Genomic DNA, 22,440 nt, shown 5'->3' with positions numbered 1-22,440 from the left:
CACTTGTACCACTGAGCTATATCCCCAGCCTGAGATTACTTTAATAAGTCACAGGCTGCCTTGTACAGAATAAAGAATCTTTACTATCGTTTAATCAGCTATCATTTAATCCCTCCAGAAGCAGAACATGTTGTAAATTTTGCTTTATTATGATGACAGAGTGGAATATAAAGCAGCAATGAGAAGCAACCATTTTGCGTTTATTTCTGACCGAGGAAGAAATGATGAAGTGTATATATAAGATAGCTAAGATAATTGTACTATTAGTTTCTCTTAGTTCATTGAAAAGAACAGTTTGTGTTTATATTGTCTGATCAATTTTGCATGCCTGTATCTTGTACTCTGAGCAACTACTTTGAAGATAACAATACTCAATATATTACCTATTGTTAATTTCCTACTATCTTGTCTTGAAATTCTGTATCATTGTTTTTATTTTTTTGTCTTTAAAAAAGAGAAATGGTGAAGTGAAAGAATCAGAAAATTTGAGTATCATGGTAATCTTTAAAAGAGTATTGACAAAAGATTGGATTCAATAATGAATGAAAAAAACCTGAAATGTAATCGCAGTGAATAAATGTTTCAGTATTTGATTTAGAATTTTTAACTGGATGAGACAGAATTGCATTTCAACTGAAATTCACATGGAAATGTTGAGAAGTTGTTACTTGCTTAGAAACCAGATATAAATCGACAAGGTAACATAGCTAACAAAGACAAAACACAAAATCTAATTCATTATCTGACTGCATCAAGAGAAACACGAGGTCCAGAATCATGGGATAGAAAATTGTAATTTCGACATTCTCTGCAGAGTAAGTCTGATGATGAGAATTATTCAAACTGGTTCTGTTAAGAGTTGAATATAGCCATTCTCACTTGAGTAACATGATATCTTATTGTGGTTTTGATTTATGTATCTCTGAAGTTTAGTGATATTGAGCACTTTTTTCATATAACTGTTCATCCTTTACTGTCTTCAGGACATTTTATTAAATGTCAGACACAGGAAGACAAATCTTGCATGATCTTGCTGCTATGTGGAATCTAAAAGTTAATCTCATACAAGTTGGAAGTGAAATAGTGGTTCTCAGACTATGAGAATAGGAAGAGGAGATATGTACAAAGATTAGTTCAAGAAATAAAATATTACAGTCAAATAAGAATAGATTCTGATACTGTATTGCACAGAAGGGTGACTATAGCCAAAGACAATGCATTGTATATTTCAACTAGTTAAAGAGAATTCAGATGTTGTTTAACAAGGATATGATAAATATCTATGCTTATGCATATGATGATTACTCTAATTTGATTATTATATAGGGCACACATGTATTAAAACATCTCATTTTACCCCATACATATATGTAACATTAAAACTTTAAAGTAAAATTTTAAAAAAGAGAGTTGCAAAACCTGAAACAGTTTGATCTGAGTGCCTACTCTGTACTAATCACACATAAATAGGTCATAACCTAAAAGTAGATACATCATGGGCAATTATAGTTATAAGAAATACTATGGTACTTAATAAGATTACAAACCCTGTGGATTAGTAATTTATTATCCATGATCTGTGCCTTATATTTCTGAGCCTTATAAGAGGAAGTGGCCCCTTCTATCTGTGAATTCATGATCACTACCTCCAAAGAGCATGACAGTGTTTCACAAACTTAAGAATTCTGGATCATTTAGCACTATAACCCACAGGAGCAGTGGGTATACTCAAATTAGACAACATATTCAAGTTTAGTACAGGAGACCAAAGCTCTTTTATCAATAGTCCTCTCAATAACATGTCATGTGCATTGATAGGATCCATTCCATTTTATTAAAGATTTTAAAAATGACTGACTCAAAAAACTGATTTTTCAGGGGGCCATGACTCATAATTTGGGAACCATTACATTTCTAAAGTTTCTACCATCCTAACATTTAGAAGTTCAACTAATGTAGTGTTCCAAGCTCTAGAAGGTTAAAGGCAATGAAGAAGTACCCTTGTCTCTGGTGGTTCAGTAGGTAGTCCTTTCAGAAAGAGATCAGTGTTGCTTTCAACCATGACCAGTGCAAACAAAAACATTAAAGGTATGACTTTGCCATATTTTTGCAGAAAAGTATTTGTTATGGGTGCCTTGCAATAAAATAGTCAATTTTTTCCTTTCTATATTCCACAGATAAGATGTACTAATATTATTCTTTATCAAATATTAAAAGTAGGTCTAAACCTTCAAGACAAATAAATCAAGGCTAGGAGAAATGTTATCAAATTTATTTTATCAGAAGTTCAGGAGCAATTTTATAAATGTAAAGGCAAAAATTTTCAAAAACTCAGCTGCTATCTGGTTCTTAGCAATAACTAAGTCTCTTCATAAAGCATCAACTAAGATAATATTCAAATTAAAAATCCTGAAAAATTCCACAATGTTTTATAAAATAATCTGTACTTTCTCCCAAAGTTCATATTCATGGACATGAGAAACATGAGTAGGACTAATCTACTCTTATATCTCTGAACATTTCTCATTACACAAAACACGAACACCCACAAAGCCCTCAGGTTGGGGTTGGTGTCCAGTTAGAAAGTTGTAGCTCTGTTATCCCTCTACTCCAAAAAATCAAAAGTGACCTTGATCACTCAGAGATTCATTATAAATACTTGGATCACCTCTAAAGGGGCATATTCAATAATAACTCAGAAGACTATCATATACTTTTGGCATCTGATGTGGATAACTATCAAAATGCAATGTTGTTTCCCTTGGACATGGTGATATTCTAAAAGAATGTGCCCCTAATAAAATGTCTTTGATGTATGTGATTTTTAAAGAAAATATTTAGAATATATAAAGTACAAGGTGGACACTGTAGCGTTTTTCACATTTCTTCTTTAGAATTAGCTTATATAGATGATCCTCAACTGACAATGGAATTAATTCCCAATAAGTCTTCAGTAAGTTGGAAATATCATAAGTCAAAAACCCGTGTAGCACACCTAGCCTACTGAACTTCATAGCTATCCAGGCATGACACTGTCTAGTATCAGTTGCTTACCCTTGTGAGAGTGTGGCTGACTGGGAGCTGTGTGGCTTACAGCCATTGCCCAGCATAGCAAGAGAGGACTACACTGTCTATGAGAAAAGATCAAAACTCAAAATTCCAAGTATGGTCTCTACTGAATGTGTGTCTTCTTTACATAATGTATACTTGAAGTATAAGAAGCCAAACCATTGTAAATCAGGGACAGTCTGTTATTCCTTAGAGTTTTTGCTTACTATTTCTAAGTAGATTGCTATTGACTCAATTGCACACCTCCCATTCAAACACTGAAGCACTAACCTTCAGGGTGGCTGTGTTTGGCTGGAGCTCACATGGGGGTAATACATGTCTATGCATTCGTAAGGTTGGAGTTCTAACCCAATAAGACCAGTGGCCTTATAAGCGAAGGAAGAAACACCAAAACTGTTTCTCCATGTGCGTGCACCAAGGACTGGCCATGTGGAAACACAACTGGAAGGTGACTACCTCAAACCAAGGGCAGACCCCTCACCAGACACTGACCTTGCTGGCACCTCGATCTTGGCTTCTCCACTTTCTACAAGTGTAAGAAAACAAGTTTTGGCTATGGTAGGCCAAGTAGTTTAATACATAGGAATTTTAAGAGAGGAGATATGAAGAAAATTTCTCATTGTTAGAGTTCTTTTTCAAGTGCTGGGCTAATATGACGCCGTAGAAAACATACAGATCTCACCCACAAGGGCTCTGAGTCCTCATCTCAGTTCTACTGCTTACCAGTTATGTGACCTTAAACTCTCTAAAACTAAATTTCTTATCAGAAAAGTTATAATTGCACATTCTTCTCCAGGTTATAAAGATTAAATTGTTGTATAATAGTGAGATTTGTTCATTCATTGTATCATTTCTTCATCTATCTAACAGATATCCTTTACTCAAAATAAGAAAATTCACACATCAGTATATTGTTCGATGTATTATTAATCATTTTCCTGATCTTAAATCTTTGGTCCTTCAGTGAAATGAAATTTTAAGCAATGGTAAACAAATTCTAGATGGAAAGTATAGGGTTATAAGTACAGGCAACTTGAGATACATATACACAGACTCACACTTATATGCACATTTGATCTTGTCCTTGTTTATGAATCTTACCTCTTTGCTTTCTTCCAGATCTGATTCACTGCTAAAGTCTTCTGTGTTTAAATTTTCAAAGTCAGACTCTCCTACAGCAATTGGCACCGTCACAGTTAGACTTGGGTTATTGATGAATGACATGTAATCACTTTCATCGATAATGTATTTCTCAACACTGCTGCCAGTTCCAATGCCACTTGTAGTTCCATTGACATCTCTTAAATAGTCAAGGTCTTTCCCAATTTCTCCTGTATGGTTGGACATACAACTGTCTTTTTTGTTGTTTAAATCATCAAGTGGCTTAATTTCATCCAAAATCTTTTTTTTCCTAACAAAAGCCTGCTGAATAAATTCATATATTTTTCTCTTCACATAAGCTATTCCTTTATGCATCCTATCCACAGCGATCTGAAGGTTGTTCATTTCATTATCATCATCCGTGGCTGCAAGGTTGTCTGCACTAAATGAGCTCAGAAGCAAGGCCAGAAAGAGATTCAGGACCTAAAAAACAATAAAGTCATGATTATAATGTCACCATGGCATAAAGAAATTATACTATGATTACTTCTTCCTCTAAATATGGAGGAAACTGTAAATTCTAAGACTAGATGAGAAAGACATAAGACAGAATAGTTACCAGAGCTTGGGTAGGTTGGGGATATAGATCAGTAGAAGAGCACATGCTCTTCATCAAGTAAGAGGCCCTAGACTCTGTGCTCCCAGTTCCCTGTCCTCCCCACAGTTTGAGTGTTCAAAATTTGTTACCCAGGTCAATAGCTAGGTACAGATATGGTTTCTACTGCTTACAAGTTTTTCCATATTTACAATGCAATTAAATGAGCTGACATATGATATTAAGTTTAAAATTCTATAAGTAAAAGAAAACAGATTTCCACATATTCAGCATAAGAATTCTCAAGTTAACAATTATTAATATCTGAAATTATGCATTTAAGTGCAAAATTTATACTTTCTTTTGTACTTTCTTTTCTGACAAGCAGATGTTAAATTGAATGTTAAGTGAGAAAAATCATTATTTTTCAACATTATGCTTAAGGGCTAAGATTTAAAATAGACGTTTACATCCATTTCTTAACGGATTGTACTTCTCATACTTCAGTATTGACTAGTTAAGAGAACTACATATAAATAATAACTAATATTTCCATGAGAGTGGCACGTTAACATACATGCCTTTTAGAGTATACTTTTATATTCCCATAGTATAAATGGTAACATTCCAAATTTAAGATAGAGAAACAGACTTACTATATTCGCATATCATCTGAGCTGAAGTTTATATTTACTTAGAACCACTAGACAATTGGCCAACCTAGATTGGCTAATGCACATATCACATGACATAGGGTGACTGAATGCTATATTCCAGTGACAGACAAGGAAATGGTCATCATGAACATTCTAGAAAGCAACACTCTTTTGTCCAATACTGGCAGTCAGTATTGTTCTCTTTGTCTCTATGTCTCTCTCTCTCTCTCTCCTTTCTCTCTCTCTCTCTATCCCTGTCTCTGTCTCTCTCTCAAACATACAATTTGTGGGGATGGGGTGTATTGTCCATGACTTGAAATTGTTTCGTCCATTTGCAAGGGCATGTATGTGAATCAGTGACATGCATAGTAATCATAAAAACTTTCTCCTTTTTGATTTTTTTGAAGGTATATATTTATATAAAATATAAATATATATTTATATTTTCCAGAGAAAGAATTAGGGAAAATTTTTGATGCACATCTTGTATCTGATTTTTACCTAGTAACATATAAGTAATACACATGTAATATATATACATTACCGACTTCTTTCTCCCTTGGCTCTGAATTTTTAGATTAATCGCAGCATAACCTATTAGGTTGTCTTCAATATGACATTTCATTGCAATTCACATAACAAGTGTGCTAAAGTGACTGATATAATGACATTGAGTAGTAAAATTGTATGTTAATATTATGTTTTGTAATATAATATATAACTATATTATATATATTATATAATTATATTTGTAATTATATTTTAAACACATGGAAATATAAACAAATGTGAATATAACAATTATAAGGTAAGAGACACTTAAAACTAATAATTATGAAAGATTTTTTGGCAAAATGGTGACCATTGTCTTTGCTATTAATGTATTTCTTAAATTCACATCTTAAATCAGTACATACCACTAGGTTTCCAATGACCATGACCATCATGAAGACAGTAAGGCACATGGCTTGGCCAGCGACCTCCATACAGTCCCACATGGTCTCTATCCACTCTCCACACAGCACGCGGAACACGATCAGGAAGGAGTGGAAGAAATCGTGCATGTGCCAGCGTGGGAGTTTACAGTCACTGGCAATTTTACAGACACAGTCTTTGTAGCTTTTGCCGAAAAGCTGCATGCCAACCACAGCAAAAATGAAGACGATGATGGCCAGCACCAGGGTTAGATTCCCCAGAGCCCCCACGGAATTGCCAATGATCTTTATCAGCATGTTTAATGTTGGCCATGATTTTGCCAACTTGAAAACTCGGAGCTAGAAAATAAAAAAAAAAATTAATGTATATGTAATTGTGATCATTACAAGCATTAAATGTATTGAGGTTTACCAAGAAATCGTGATTAAAATGGAATCTCTTAGAACTAGGAGTTCTAAAAAAATTAATGTATATGTAATTGTGATCATTAAAAGCATTAAATGTATTGAGGTTTACCAATAAATCATGATTAAAATGGAATCTCTTAGACTAGGAGTCTAGCTCAGTGGTAGAATATGTGCCTCGCATGCGTGCAATCCTCAGCATCTCCCCTGACCCCCAGTGTGAATCTCTTACAGTATCTGCCCTTCCCTATGCTATCCCACCCTACAAGGCTCATGTAAAAACAATAACTAATCAGCATGACAACTGACTGCTAGGTACAACTTCACATTCCTTGCTTTTTGGAATAAATGATTTAGAAACAAGAGGGAATACATTTTTCCCTATTGAAGAAACATGAGATTTAAAATGGTAATGGCTGTGTGGTGAAATCTATGGCAGCCCTAGGCAACTACATTGTTAAAATAATTTGGTTATTATTGTTGCTCTTTTGTTTTGTTTTTTACCAATCGGAATGAACGCAGAACTGATAATCCTTCCACATTGGCAAGACCAAGCTCTACCAGGCTAAGCGTCACAATGAAACCATCAAAGATATTCCAGCCTTCTTGGAAATAATAGTAAGGATCCATGGCAATAATTTTCAGAAACATTTCTGCTGTAAAGATCCCAGTGAAAACCTAAGAGCAAAACAAAATTACTCTAATTCCATGAAATCATATAACATAATAGTTGCTTTTAGAACAATATTTATGCTGTTTTTACAGTAAAGATTCTATTACTAACATCTTTGAACAATAGCTTACAGTTGATGAAATTCTCATATGTTATTTCATTTTATCCTCAAAGACACTCCAATAAATGGAGTAATGGAGATATTTATTTCTTTTCAGTAGAAGAAACTAATGTCTCAAAATTGGTGAAATAATCCCCCAACATAATACAACTAGAAAAGGGCAAAACTTGGATGTGAGTACAAATATTCTATTTTTGTTAGTACTTTCTCATTACATCAAAGTGCCTTTTCCTCCAAATTTCATACAACACAGATATTGACAAGTATGCCCCAAAACAGCTTTATTTATTTGTGAGCTAATATTCATTTCCCTCCAATCAGAAAGCTAGTATAGATCTTATCTATTGTTATACTATGTGCATTACTATCATTGTTATATGTCATATGCATGAAATTTCTAAGCTTCCAACAAAATAATATGGGAAATTCATATATTTCTTTAGCAAGATCTTTTCAGCAAATAAAAGCTCATATTTCTAAGTTATGTCAACTGACAAAGATTTTAATAATTTATGCTCAGAGCACAAAAAGGAAAGAATTAAGCAGCAACCTTCAGCAAAATGGCCTTACTAATCACATAATACCCAAAATATGTACTCGTGTCTCTCAATATTTTATGGTTTGATATAGAATAAATGAGTAAAACAGTACTTAGACTACCTACATCCTGGAAGCAAAAAACTGGAGACATTTATAATTTGTTAAGTTAATTCTTGCAATGGTAAAAATTAATAAGAAAAAAAGATTATTTTATTTTTGCCTTCTATATTTAGTGGGATTATGATACTGTCATTTCAAAAATGTTTGTCTTAATTATGAACTATTCCTACCTGTTGAAAAGTTGCAGAACATATAGTGTTGAATTTAAATATAGGCTTCCTGTTCTCTTAGTTTTTGTGACACATTGAGTGCCATTATTTTTAGTGATAAATAGGGTGCTGGACATAATTCCCATTTGTGGGGGCAGAAGTTAGGAGAGAGTGCTATCAGTTATTAAATGTAAATAGTATCAAAACAGAAAATATGAAGATTGAACACATTTACCTTCTAGTATGCTTACCAAATTTCCTACTGCAAGCACATTATTGAAATGTTCCGTCATGGGGTAGTGCTCCATGGCCATAAAAAGAGTATTTAAAACAATACAGATGGTGATGGCCAGGTCAACAAATGGGTCCATCACGACCAGGTTGACAATATGTTTCACTTTTAACCAATATGGAGAACAGTCCCAGATTAAGAATATGTTGGAAAATTTATACCAACAGGGTGGGCATTTCTGCCTGGACTCTTCAAGTTCTATATGAACAAAAAGAACAAGCATTGAAAGATTCATTCAATACACACAATTTTTTTTTCAGATATATTGGCTATAACCTGGATTTATTTTCACAAATTGACATATTTGTATGTGCTATAAAGTCAACATATTTCGTAGTTGATTAAAAAATTATAGAATTTATTCTAGATTCCTAAAGGTACAGTGGTATCTTTCATGAACTTAATTTGTTCCATGATTCTGGGAAATACGACCCCATTCATTTTAGTGTGGGCAAGATGGCCTTGGTCATGTTTGTCAACAGATACAGAGTTTGTAAACAAAAACAAAATTTTGTCAAACAAAACTGTTCACAAACAAAAGTGTTTGTGAACCAAGATACCACTATAGTTTATCAGACATACATAAAGAGCAGAGGTAGTGTATGGTTTGTATCTAGATGTCTTCCCAAAGCCTCATGTGCTCATAACTGGGACTCTTTCAAGGTGGCTGGATCTGGGTATGAGAATGTGGATGAAGGGTGTGTGTGAACTGGACTAGTTCCCTAACTCAATTAGCATGTTTCTGGGTGTAGCTGAACAGATTTACTGAGGAGGGAAAACCCATCCTGGCCACTGGTGGCACCAATCAATAGGTTTGTATCCCGGACAGAACATAAAGGGACAGAGAGAAAGCAGGTTCACTGCTTCCCACATGACCTGCAGGACTGTTTCTCTACTGCTATGCCCCCTTGCCTTGGATTCAGATAACTATGGACTGAAATGGCTACAAATTATAAGCTAAAATAAATGTTTCCCCCTTTAACACCCTCCTTTGTGAGTATTGGGTATTTTGTCTCAGCAATGGGACAGTCATGGCAAAGTAACTAAGACAGGCAGCAGAGAGAGTTTTCTTCCTTGTGTGTTGATACTGTGGCTCAGCACTTAGCATAGTCATTTAAAAGAAGCCTCAATAGGAATGTGGTTTGATGCAACGTAGTGTGTGAAATCCTATGTCAGTGACTGGCTACATTGTCAAGGTCTGGTCATAAGAGAGAGCATAGGGACTGCTGTGAATCAGGAGTCATCTTTTCAGGTTTTTTTTTTATTTTGCAAAAATGACCTACAGCATTCTTACCCTCCAGGCTTGAGAGTATTCAGGATGAGCCTGGATGAGACAGTGTTACCGAAGTCGGAAGTTAAGTACAACACAGAGTAGTAGCAAATTGCGGGGTTGGAAACCCCTGGCAAAATGCTTTATTCTGCATTTTTAGAGTTGCTGCACACAGTTAATATAATAGTCTTTAGACTCCCATGTCATTAAGTTTAAATAAATTCTAAACTTTCTAGAATATATGCATGCGTATGAAAATAATAACCCTTGAAGGTCGGGTGTGGTGGCGCATGCCTGTAATCCCAGCACTCAGGAGGCTGAAGCAGGAGGATTGTTGTGAATTTGAGACCAGCATGGGCTACAAAGTGAGCTCAAGGCCAGCCTGAACTGCACAGTAAGACTCTGTTTCAAACAGACCAAAAAAACAAAAAAAAACCAAAAAAAAAAAAAACCCAAACAAACAATTGAGGGCTGGGAATATAGCTCAGTGACAGAAGCTCCTGCCTGGCAAGCACAAGGTCCTGAGTTCAATTCCCAATGCCAAAAAAGGAAAGTAATAACCCTTGAATGAAACCAGTTGTTTTCTTATTAGGATGAAGTTTGCAATGTGAAAATAGAGATACTTATTTCCAATATGAGAATAAGTTTAGTGAAAAAATAAAAATAGAATTGTGACAAACCTTCTACTGTGTTTGTTAGGATGCTGGCTAAACTCATTGCTCTTTGCCTTTGCGAAGGATCTTCTAGAAAATCCATAGAAGCATGGAAAGAACTTGATCTTCTCTTTCTCATTTCAGTTTCAGTGGTTGTTCCCTGTAAAGAAAATGTTAACTCATTAAATGGTTAATTTGAATAATATGATAAGCAAATAACCAAATGGTGACATAGTGAATTTCATGAAACACATGCATCATGCACTTTCATATTTAATTAGTGATGGCAGATATTGCTGACTTATTGTATCATTAACCTGGAATGTCCAAACTGTCGACCATTCAGTCATACAGCAAAAATTAAGTTTTTAAAAACTCACTTCATAATTTTATGAAAAGTGATGTAAGTATGATATAGTTGATAAATCTTTTGGTGGTCATATTTAACATGTTTATTTCTGAACTAGTGTAAAAACCTAATAACTTACAAAATCATCTAAGTGATCAAGCACTTAATTTTTGAGAGGGTAGCCATTTAATTTTTAGGAAATACCAAGGTTTAAAACACACCTAGCTGCCATCTCTTTTTCTAGACATAAGACACGGATGGTCATTGACAACACAAGATTTATGTTAAAAAACACACGCACACACATGCTGCATGGACAACAGTTTCATCCAGGGTACCAAAGCAATAAGTCATCTAATTCTGACTTAATCATGCCTCATCATGCTGATATATTTCCAAGTGAATGAGCAGTTTTAAAAGAGGCGGCATCTGTTTAGAAATTCCTCATCTGGGTATATATTCACCAATATATGACATACCTTTGCACACAATTTATATTATCTGTTTGTATTAATAATTTATGCATCTCTTCATTTAGTTTTGAAAAGACCTATATCAGCATTTTTTTTAGAAAAACAAATATGCGTACTAGAAATTTTAAAGTAACAATGAAGCTACCTGTTTAAGCAAAAAGTGTTGGAAAATCTGAACTAAAGCACAGATATATTGAAGAATCTGATGGAAAGATTTATTATACACCCTTCACATTTAAACAGGAAGATTATTTATTTAGTTTTATACCAGGGCCTCAGAGGATGTCCTGATATTTAAATTCAGTGTGGGTGTATAGCAAATCCCCCAACTGGAGGCAATAATTATTGTGCCTAATTAATTCTTAGCACGTTGAATATGTAAATGCATTCAGGTTTGTGCAGAAGAGTGTTGAGGTTTCAAGGCTTAGTTGGTTAGTCTATTAAAGGTGTTACACGATGCAGGTGCATTCACAGCTTGACCAACCAGGAATCATTCTCAAGAACTCCATTCTGTAGAAACACTGGCTGGTGCAGCAATAATGGGCCAGCCATGCCTGAACTATTTAAAACTTCCTTACATTGTCATCAGTAGCTGGCTTATCTATTATCACCTCTGGCAGAAGCTGTCCAACAGGCGATGTAGGAACTGAAGGTCCACCAACCAAGGAAACCACACCATTGCAATCCACAGTGCTGTGCATCTTGCCATTCGCTGGAAACACTGCCAGCATCCGGGACGACCTACTGGTCTGACTCAGGTTACTGTTGCGCCGCTCTCCGTGTCGTCGGGGCACAAACAAGGAATCTCTCCGGCTCTCATTGTCCTCAAAGGTGCTGTGCTCATCATCCGCAAAGTCATTCTCAGATCCCACATCCTTTGCACGCCCTCTAAAGCTGAAAAGGCTTGTTCTGCTATTTCGCCTTGGAGAAAATAGGGAGCCACGGATGCTCAGTAAAGACTAAAAATTTGAAACAAACAAAAAGCACAATCATATTAATATAGCCCTTTGAAATGTACTATCAAGTGTGCCAGATGAAGTTAGTTAAAGGAAATTTCAGTACTCATAACAGAAGGTGGCATGTTCTTTGTGATTAACATTCTAAATGTATAGGTATTCAGATTACATTAAATTGGTTTTGCAAAAGGGAGCTTGTAGTTATTCATATTAATGAATAGGGAGCTAGAATAGAACATAATGATAGTGAAAAAAAAATCCCTGAGCTATCCTTTCTCAAGCTTAAATGCAAACACCGCTACATATCTTGTCGTGAATGTTGTCAACATTCAGTGAATCCTGACTGCACGATCTGAATAAGGCCACATTTGGTTTCTTTGCTCTTTCCTGCCCATGAATTCCAACACATGTGACAAATTATTTTAGTCCATTTTTCTAAAATCACAAATTGTTATTCCTGTTTTACCTATAAATCACATTAGTTTTGAAACTTGTTTGTGCTGATGTTCTTTTTGATACAGTTCACCATGGCGTATATTTTCCGAAGCATGCATGACATCTCATAAAGAAGTTAGGGGCAAGTTTGACATAAAATCATAAAGTAACCAAGTGGACATTACTGATCACCTAGCTTCAGATCCACATTTTTGTTGTTAAAACAGCTGAAGACCAGCAGGATTAAATGATATCATAGAAAAGAACCAAAAAGGCAGTATCAGAACAAACAAGCCAAGTCTCCTGACTTTCCAGCCAGGAGTGTAGTTTTATTGCAACTACACCAAGCTGTAGATTTACATGTACTTGGAGTAAAATGTTCACATTTCTACGTGCAGAAAAGGTAGACTTAAATATAATGCAACTAATTGTTGATTCAGTTGATGAAAAGTCCTAAGTTTCTTTTAATTCTTCCCCCCGCTTTAGCATTCTTTTTCACCCATGCATCGGTAACTCAGCAGCGCCATACCTGGTGCGGGGAAGAGTACCTCTTTTCGTACGTCAGTCGGTTCCCTTCGATGGAGAAGCGAAAGCCTTTCCTCCTGATGCTGTCTTCAGATTCAGATTTATGGAACTCGTCCTCATCTTTCTCTTCTCCACCAGACTGCTCTTTTTGTTTTCTTTTCTTCCTCCGATTTCTTCTTTCCTTAGCGCTCTTCGAACTCAACTTGGAGGCTTCAGAGGAGCTGTCCGAGAGCCTGCCTGCAGCGCTAGGCTCTCTGGAATGTTCTGAGGCTGTGGTGGCTGCTGCCTGCTACATTAAGGGGGAATAGTTTCAGTGTGGCACTGAAAGGGTTATTGTCTTCCTTTAGAATGCCCTGCATATTTGCAAGACACTTATAAAAACATTTCACTGACTGAAGCTATTTGAACATAGATGTTTTGTTAAGTTCAAGGGGTATTTTTTTCTTTCTATCCAACGAAGACTTTCGGAAATAACCTAGCTTTCTCCATTGTTACATTTATTATATCTGCTACTCTTCGCAGAGCACAGCAAGAAGCCTTTTTGATTATCCGTGAAAACATAGTGCATATTACTTTTTACTCTAAAAATTGGTATTTAGTTAGCATTGTCTTTTCTTTGAAAAAGTAAATTGGTGCAGGTAAAAAAAGTTGATGAGTTACTTAAGGCCGAATACAGAAATGAGGTAATGATCGAAAGTCGTTTCTCCAGTTATTGAAACAGAGTTGCTCAACGACTTTATAATTTTATTAATCAAATTAATAACAGATTATATCATTTATAACAGGTGATAATCAAAATCCTTTTCTCACCCCTCCGCAACCCTTTATCTAGAAGAAAGGCGAAGGGAGGGTCAATGCTTTCCTGCTAAGTGAAGCCCAGTGTTCAGTTCTCCAAACCTTGCTCCCACCAGCTTCAACTCAGCGCTCATGCTTACTGGCCTCGTGGGCATGGGTTCCACTGTTACATTGGATCATAACTTGCATTGGTGCTAAGTTGGCATTTTTTATTATTATTCTTGTTCTCAGTGCACCCTCAACACAGGCCTCTTGCCTATTCATTAATATAGTACCCTCAGCACAGGACTCTTTGTATACACTAACAGACCTGAAGAAAAGTTCTTTTTAAAAAAGGACTGTGAGTGTGTACATGACACAGAGAGGATGAGGAAAGAGTACTAGAACAGACATTTGATAATTTACTACAGTATGAGCACAACACCTCTCTATGAGAATGAGTAAACACTAGTATATGATTGATTTCTTTTAAAGGCAATTAACCAGCCATATGAGCAGAGACTATATTTTTGATTAAAGAAAAGACTATTTTTGAGATAGATGAACATCTTTTTTATAATAATTTTATCTTAAGAAAAGATAATTCCCTAAATATTTTTGTCTAATTCCAGTATATAGATTCAGTAAAAGTTTTTCACCCCAAAAAACCTCTTAAAATCACATTTTTCTTTTTATTGTGAAAAAATCTTAAATCAGTTATAACAACATGATAATTTTTATTATGATTTATTATTGCAAACATCTTAGAGTAATTATATAATTAAACTAGCTGTAAAATGGATGATTGAAGTAAATGTAAATGGATCAAAGTAAATGGATGATCAAAGTGTAGAAATTCTTACTAACACATCACATGACCAACTTCTTAAGGTACTGCCAAACAATTACATCTCTCATTTTTCTCTAATATTTTTGTAACAATAAAAACAACCTAAAAAGTTGGTGGTAATAATAATAATTATAAAATAATAATAATAATAATGATAATAATGATAAACAATAAAAATAATACTTGGTACTATGAGACAGAGTAAACTGGACTTGGTAATTTACCTGAGCTGCCTCTTGCTGCTTTTTCAGCTGTTCAAGCATTTGCTGAAATTCTGCCTCTTTCTGTTCAGCCTCTTCCAGTGTGGCCTGATTCTGTTCCTCGTAGGCCATGGCCACCACAGCCAGGATCAAATTTATTAGATAGAATGAGCCCAGGAAAATGACCAGCACAAAAAATATCATGTACGTTTTCCCAGCAGCACGTAATGTCTGCAAACAAATATATGACAATTATTTTTTCAACATGAATTATTAACTGAAAGTAGAACTGTGTTATGAATAATAATCACATCGGTCACAAGTGCTCTTACTTCTTTTTAGTTTGTTTTTGAGTTACTGGGGATTGAACACAAGGCCACACATTCTAGTTAAGAGTTGTATCTTACTTCCTTGAGTGGCTGGAATTACAGGTGCATGCCAGCACTTACAGCTCCTCTTATTTCTTTCACTGATTTTAATCTTAACCTCTTCTTTCTTCTTTCTTTAACTTATGAATTCATACTCTGATCTCTAGGAAGGAGTTCTTGGATTCATCAAGAATAAAAAAAAAAACAAATAAAATACAATGGGAACTTCCATCAAAGCATTGAACTTTTGGTGAACATCAGAGACTAAAGTTATTTTTACATCCTCTTCATTCATCACCTCCCAGCTAAGAGATAATACTTGATGAGGGAGATAGGATTGAAAAGGAGGCTATGCCTTTATTATAGGGGAGGCTGTGTTCGAAGAGACTAAGAAATATGATCTGAGTCAAAGAGAAAAGGGAGAGAATTACTATCCTTTACATTACTCTGCTTAGTATGTATTGTAATCAATGGGATTGAGGAGCTCAAATCTCTGGATTTTAAGTTCTGTTCCAGTGTATTATGCTGTAGCTTAGATTTCAGGATTGAATTCATATTTTTCACACTTATACTTAAATACAGTGCGTAGCTCTTCAGATTCTCACCAGTTGGTAAAGATTTTCCCAGAAGTCCTGAGTCATCAGTCGAAACAGGGATAAAAATGCCCAACTGAAGGTATCAAAGCTTGTATAACCATAATTAGGGTTCCTACCAGCTTTCACACACATATATCCTTCTGGACACTGGCTGTAAATAAGGAAAAAGACAGTTTTGCTTTGTTGTCTTTTTGAGACAGTGTCTTACTATGTAGTTCAGATAGGCCTTGAACTCACTTGGTAGCCCTGGTTTGCCCTGAACTCGCAGTGATCCTGGTGCTACAGCCTCCCAAGTGCTGGGATTATAGGCATGTGCCATGTGTAGTCAAAAAAAAAAGTACTACAAGAAACACTGCTGTTATTTTATTCAGGTAGATTTCTATTTTTATTATCCAGCCCAAAGATTTGCTATTTCAAAGGGTACTAGTATAACTAATACATTTGAAAATTTTTACTTAATATAATTTTTCTAGCAACTTATTGTCATCATCAAATTATGGGATAGCATTTCTAACATTTTATGAAGCCATTTCTCTGTATAATTAGCATTTAAACATAATTATATTTCATTTTTCTTTCCTGTAGAGTCTCCAAAGTTGATTCACAGATCAATACACTTACTAAGGGAATCAGCATTATGGCTAATAATACTACTTTTTCACAGAAAAACCCGACCTAATATTTAAAACACCTCATGGTTTATAAATAACCTTAATAATAGCAAATTGATATGCATAAAGTTTGTTGAATGCTATCAGTTTCTACAATAGAAGATATACATACATTTTTGTGTGTACATTGATACACACAGGCAAACACACACAGATTGATGGCTTACCCTGCATCAGAGCTATTTCCACAGAGAAGTGCATCTAAAAAACCCTCCAGGAAATAATGATACCCTGTTTGAAAACAGAAAATCCTATGAAAACATTTGCACTGTTAAAACACTAAACTGTTCACAGCAGGATCAGGTCCTACTTTTAGGATCACCGAGTCATTTTAATTATTTCACGTAATTCATTCAAAGACAAATATTTACCCCCTTTCCCTCCCAATACTGGGTAGTATATTAAGCGTATTAGATATTTGTTATTACAGGTTGGCATAATATTATCTCAGAGTTCCCAGTGAGCTGTTTACCTTCTTTTAACCTCCATGTAAAGTATCACTACTCCTGAGCAATTTGCCTTGATCCTTTACTTCCTTCCCGCTAAAGACTGGCAGAATTTAAAAACTCCATTATGGTGTTACCAGTACCATGTATATACTTACACTATTGTTAGACTCATAATCCCGTTTTCAATATTATTACTACTAGAGATAAAGGCACAATGGTTAATTTTTCTGATGTCAGTAGTGTTTCAGACCAGGTACCTTTTCAGTAAGTTTATTTAATAGATAAGTAAACAGAGGACAGAAAGAGAATTAAATAATAACTTTTGGATTTTATAAGAAATAATATGCTTTTTTTTGAGACAGGGTCTTGCTATGTAGTCAGACTGGCCTGGACTCACTATGCAGCCCAGGGTGGCCTTGAACTTATGGCAATCCTCCTGCCTCAGCCTCCTGAGCGCTAGTATTACAGGCAAGAAATATTTTTTAGATGCTAAATTATCACACTAATTTGTTCCATGCATGTCTTTGTAAAGGATACAGAGTTACATGAGGAAAAATTTCATTTCGATTTCCAAATATCCTGACTTGAATTATAGACAAAACATTGACATCGTTTTTTTAAACTGTCAATTAGAATTAAAGTGAAAGAACTTTGATAAATTATGGATGAATTTTTGATATCTTGTATTTATAGATAGTCTTGTACTTTAAGTTTAATGATCTAGAAATCTTAACTTGTAGAAAATATAACTTTAGCCATAATGTTTATTGTAGTTACATTGAATTTAATTTTCTATCACTTTTAAAACTAAATCATTTTGCTTATACCAGCATTTGTTTCAAAGTAACCTTTTCTAAAAAAGTGGAATACTATTAAAATAAATGATAATAATCATATTTTTAGAGCTGAAAAATAACTTCAGGTATTCTTGATTTCTTTTAATTTGAGTTTAGGAAAAATACAATCCACTACCTTTATACTAAGAGAGTAAACCCTAATTTATATCCTCATGGTCAGTGTCTTGGTATTAGATAAAAGTCAAACTAACAACAGACTTAGAAGTTTGGTGACAGAAGTATTTTATTCCAGTTCTATAAGGCATTTTTCTTAATCTGGAATTTAAGAACTGTTCCCAGAATACTTGTCAGCGTACCAGTGAATATTGTGGATAGCTAAACTTATCAGAAAAACATTATATTCCAGATGTACAGCTATAAGGAAACACTGAATATATGCCTTTATTTTTTTCTAGAATGTTATCATTTCTTTAAGGATTATAAAATACCTATAATTTCTGTGACCAATTCTTGTTCCATTCTTCTTGTTCTGTCACTGCATTTTTTTCTTCAAATGACAAAGATATAGCTATATATAAACACATGCTGAGTTTAGATTTTATGTATTTAATATTTTTCCATATAAATTCATTTATTTTCCTAATAACCATGCTTTAAGAGTGTCTGCTTTTGAAATATGTTACTGGTAGATAATAAAATTAAAGAAAAGAGAAAATTTTGCTTGCTTTTATTGTCACTTTAAAAAGAGTAGTATACTAACTATTTTTCCATCCTTCTAGGATAGATTATTTCAGTGTTCAACTATTTTGTGTAAATGCTTGAAATAAAGATAAACCAATTCTCATAACTTCACGTTTTCTCATTCTCTATTACTCTTCTGTAGCTTGAGTGAATTTAATTTTCTTCTCTGTGGTGTAACATTGCTTTTCAAAGAGAAGAATATTTATCTTTAGGTCATATGTGATTCCCATAAAATAATAAAATAATTTATTAAACTATTAGTACCCACAAAACATTATTTTCTCCAGTGTTCTGGTGATTTCTGGCATTCTGTTGTTAAAGTTTAATAGGATACACTGCATAGCACATTTGAATTTGCAAAAGGTTCTCACATACTTTATATACCTTGATTGTCCCTGTTACCATGGGAAGAATGTACAGTGATGAAGAGCCTAGAAAAATCCCCTGTAGCTGAATTCTTCATCCTCTCACATGATGACACAATATAAAGAGGCATTTGGGAGTCAAAATAAGAACTGTTATCATTTTAAAAATTGAAATATGTGCAAATCATTAATTGGTGATTAACATTTGTTAACATTAACATTAACATTAATTAACATTAACATTCTTTAAAGTTCATTACAGAATAGATATGACCTGTTATTTAAAATCCAAGGAAGAGGCTGAGGAATGTAGTTACATGGTTAAGTGTCTCTAGCATGTGAAAAGGCATGGATTAAAATAAAAGAAACTAAATAAGTAAAATTTAGGGAAAAAATGTTAAATATAAATATAATTTAAATAATTTGATTAGAAAATTTTCAAAGCGACTGCAACCTCTTTCTAAGGCTATCATTTTTAATTTGTCTACAACTAGATGAAAGGTAGGTAAGCAATGAAAAAAATATATATATAATACTAATTCTTACTTGAATCTTGAATGTATGACTTCCAGTCAAACTCATACACAGTCTCATTTACAAGTGTGCCATTGTAATCCACAGTAATGTTCTTCTCTATACTATGTTCCTCCAGGGAAGCATTGGTAGGAGGCCACTGTACACATTTATTCCGCAGGTTGCCCATGAAGAGCTGCAGTCCTATGAGTGCAAACACGCTCAGACAGAACACAGTCAGGATCATGACATCTGACAGCTTCTTCACCGACTGGATCAACGCCCCCACAATGGTCTTCAGGCCTGAAAGAAGAGGCCTGTTGCTATGAAGATGTAACACATCTGGGATCATAAATGCTTCATACAGTTCTCTTCAAAATGGAATTCATGCATGTCTAAAAGTGTAATGTTTGTAGAGGGCAACTCTCAAAAGGAGGCTGAAGAGCTCATGAATATGAACTCTGAAAGCTTAATGATCCACACAATGCAGTGCAATTCCCAATACATTACATTGAGAGAAAATAATGGAAGTTCATGGTTCTCGTGAAATCATTATTAAGGAGAGGGTCTTGGATTTTCCCACTTTGGCTAGTGAGGGTTATCCACACTTTCTCTAGGGTTATCAATTTTATAACAAATTTTGTGGATAAATATGTTTCATTTCCTACCAATAAACAGGAAAGATTTTGCTGTAAATTGGGGGCAGTTTAAAGTTCAAGTTCATTTTAGAATAAATCCTCCATGCAGACACATGCAAGTATTTATTACATTACGCCTTGTCTTTTTTTAAGCAAAAGACAGAGTATTTGTGGTTTATACATAGGAATCAATGGCTATAATGAATAAGAAATTAGAGATTCATACATTTAACAGGAAACAAGTCATTTCAAGAGGCTGATGCTGGAAAAGGATAATGGGTCACTCTAAGAGTTTAGCGTAGTTCTCACCTGGAATGACTGAAATAGTTTTCAGTGCTCGGAGTACTCTGAATGTTCTCAACGCTGACACATTGCCCAGGTCCACAAACTCTGTCACGTATCTGTAGTAGGGAGTTCACACACAAACACGATAACAAGATACAAAGAAAGAGTTGTAGGTGCCTGTGCTTTACACTAACTACTTCTTCCCCAGGGTTATGTAAATAGTTTTCAAAGTTCTTGAGAATGTGAGATTGCAAAGAATTTAAAAAGTGCCTAGTTTACAAATTCGGTTACATACCTGTACAATTAAAATCAGAGTTACTAAAGGTTTGAGCAGAATTTATGCTGTTTTTTGGTTCTTTTATAAAGACTTTCCTGGTGATTTTAAATGTTAAATATTTTAAGTGGCAAACTAGAAATTAGAATCTATTTCTTGTGGCTTTATTTTCATAATTTAAGGCCATTAGCTAAAGGTAAACTACAAAGTATGCATCGCTGCTGCCACTTTGGAAATCAATGTAATCAACATCATGTGTAATTTAGGAGAATTAAATAAAAAGAAATAAATACTGTCTATGGATTCAGGGTTTCAGCAAGAAAAAATGAATGCACCCAAGAAATTTAGGCCTAAAAAAACATTATCTTATTGCCTTTATGTACAAAATATGATCTTTCTAGTGTAACTTTTAAATAAAATTAGGCAAGTAAAGAACATTTTATGTTACCCAAAGCTCTTCCTGCTATTATTGTTATTTTATTCTCAAGAAACAAAATCTCCAATTGCCTTCTTTTAAACTGTGATTAGAGAGAATGGGGAATGATTGGCTCATCCTGATCACGTATGAAATTAAAACCAGGGACGAAGTTTTTAGAGCTGCAATTGTATCAGTGGTATGCAGTGATCCACCACATTACACCTGCAAGAGGCCAAGAAGGAAGGCTCCCAAAGGAAAGATGAGGGCAGGTGGTGTTGGTTCACAGTCCCCCACATCTTACTTTCCCCTATTCCTATATGACTTCTCATCATTTTTTCCAGTTCTGTTTATGGGGAAGTTTACCACTAGGAAGTAAAAGGAGAGACACAGGAATTGTGCATATTACTGAATACACATGGATAGCAGAAAGCACATAGACATCAGATAAAGATAAAGTTTATGTTGAGTATAAGAAGAGAGATGAAGAAGACCATAAAGAGAAAGAGGAGAGGAAGAAAGGAGCCAGGAGAGAAGTGAAATAGAAGCAGAGAGAATGTGTCTGTTTATAAGACTTAATGGTCAGTCTGTTGGTGGAATAATAATTCATCAAATTGATGTACTATATCAGACACCTTCATTTTTTTTTGTTTGGTGTTTAGAGTATTTTTGTGCTAGTAGATATTTATTTTCTATCACTCTATCAAAGTAATTAAAAGCATTTGTGCATGAGTGTGAATACAGAGGTAAGGTCAGTACAAATTTGTGGAACTAGTAGAAGTTTGTGCCTGTAACTTTGAAGACATTTTCATAGGCATATTACAAATACATGCACTTTTGTAGTTTTTTTTTTTTTGGTACAGGGAATCAAACTCAGGACCTCTGCTTGCCAGGCAGGTGATGTGCAACTGAGCTATATCCCTGGCCTTTACATGCACATTTTTTTATTAAGGTGTGTGTGTGTGTGTGTGTGTGTGTGTGTGTGTGTGTGTACGCACACGTGTGTTTGTGTTGGAAGAAATTTGCTTAAATTTGTTGCATATGAAAATTGTAGTTGCAAGAACTGCAAAGACTCATACCATGAAGATGGAGCATCACTTCCACTGTGTGAGTTAAGATGGAACTTAAATGTTATAAATTATGCCCAAATATTCTAAGGTAAAGCAAGCCTATTCTTTAAAAACAGA

The 22,440-nt window shown here is 34.7% G+C and overlaps 1 protein-coding gene across 4 annotated transcripts in view; it reads right to left on the bottom strand.

The window, feature by feature from the left end:
• Scn1a (sodium channel, voltage gated, type I alpha subunit) overlaps window positions 1-22,440 on the bottom strand; it is a 147,854-nt gene that overhangs the window by 35,596 nt on the left and 89,818 nt on the right. For 2 of the 4 annotated variants that reach the window (XM_005393285.2, XM_013518812.1), the window contains exons 6-17: window positions 20,589-20,680; window positions 19,675-19,944; window positions 16,944-17,007; window positions 16,115-16,256; window positions 15,166-15,372; window positions 13,322-13,606; window positions 11,980-12,360; window positions 10,607-10,739; window positions 8,616-8,854; window positions 7,266-7,439; window positions 6,339-6,695; window positions 4,171-4,653 (exon numbers count right to left, since the gene is read on the bottom strand). In XM_005393285.2, the coding sequence (XP_005393342.1) occupies window positions 4,171-4,653; window positions 6,339-6,695; window positions 7,266-7,439; window positions 8,616-8,854; window positions 10,607-10,739; window positions 11,980-12,360; window positions 13,322-13,606; window positions 15,166-15,372; window positions 16,115-16,256; window positions 16,944-17,007; window positions 19,675-19,944; window positions 20,589-20,680 (2,827 nt within the window). The remainder of the gene's footprint in view (window positions 1-4,170; window positions 4,654-6,338; window positions 6,696-7,265; window positions 7,440-8,615; window positions 8,855-10,606; window positions 10,740-11,979; window positions 12,361-13,321; window positions 13,607-15,165; window positions 15,373-16,114; window positions 16,257-16,943; window positions 17,008-19,674; window positions 19,945-20,588; window positions 20,681-22,440) is intronic. The other 2 variants (XM_005393286.2, XM_005393287.2) reach the window with 2 other exon arrangements.

Source organism: Chinchilla lanigera, unplaced genomic scaffold, assembly GCF_000276665.1.
Source record: "Chinchilla lanigera isolate Chin_1 unplaced genomic scaffold, ChiLan1.0 scaffold00048, whole genome shotgun sequence".
NCBI lineage: Eukaryota > Metazoa > Chordata > Mammalia > Rodentia > Chinchillidae > Chinchilla > Chinchilla lanigera.
This window is presented reverse-complemented; position numbering and strand designations above follow the sequence as displayed.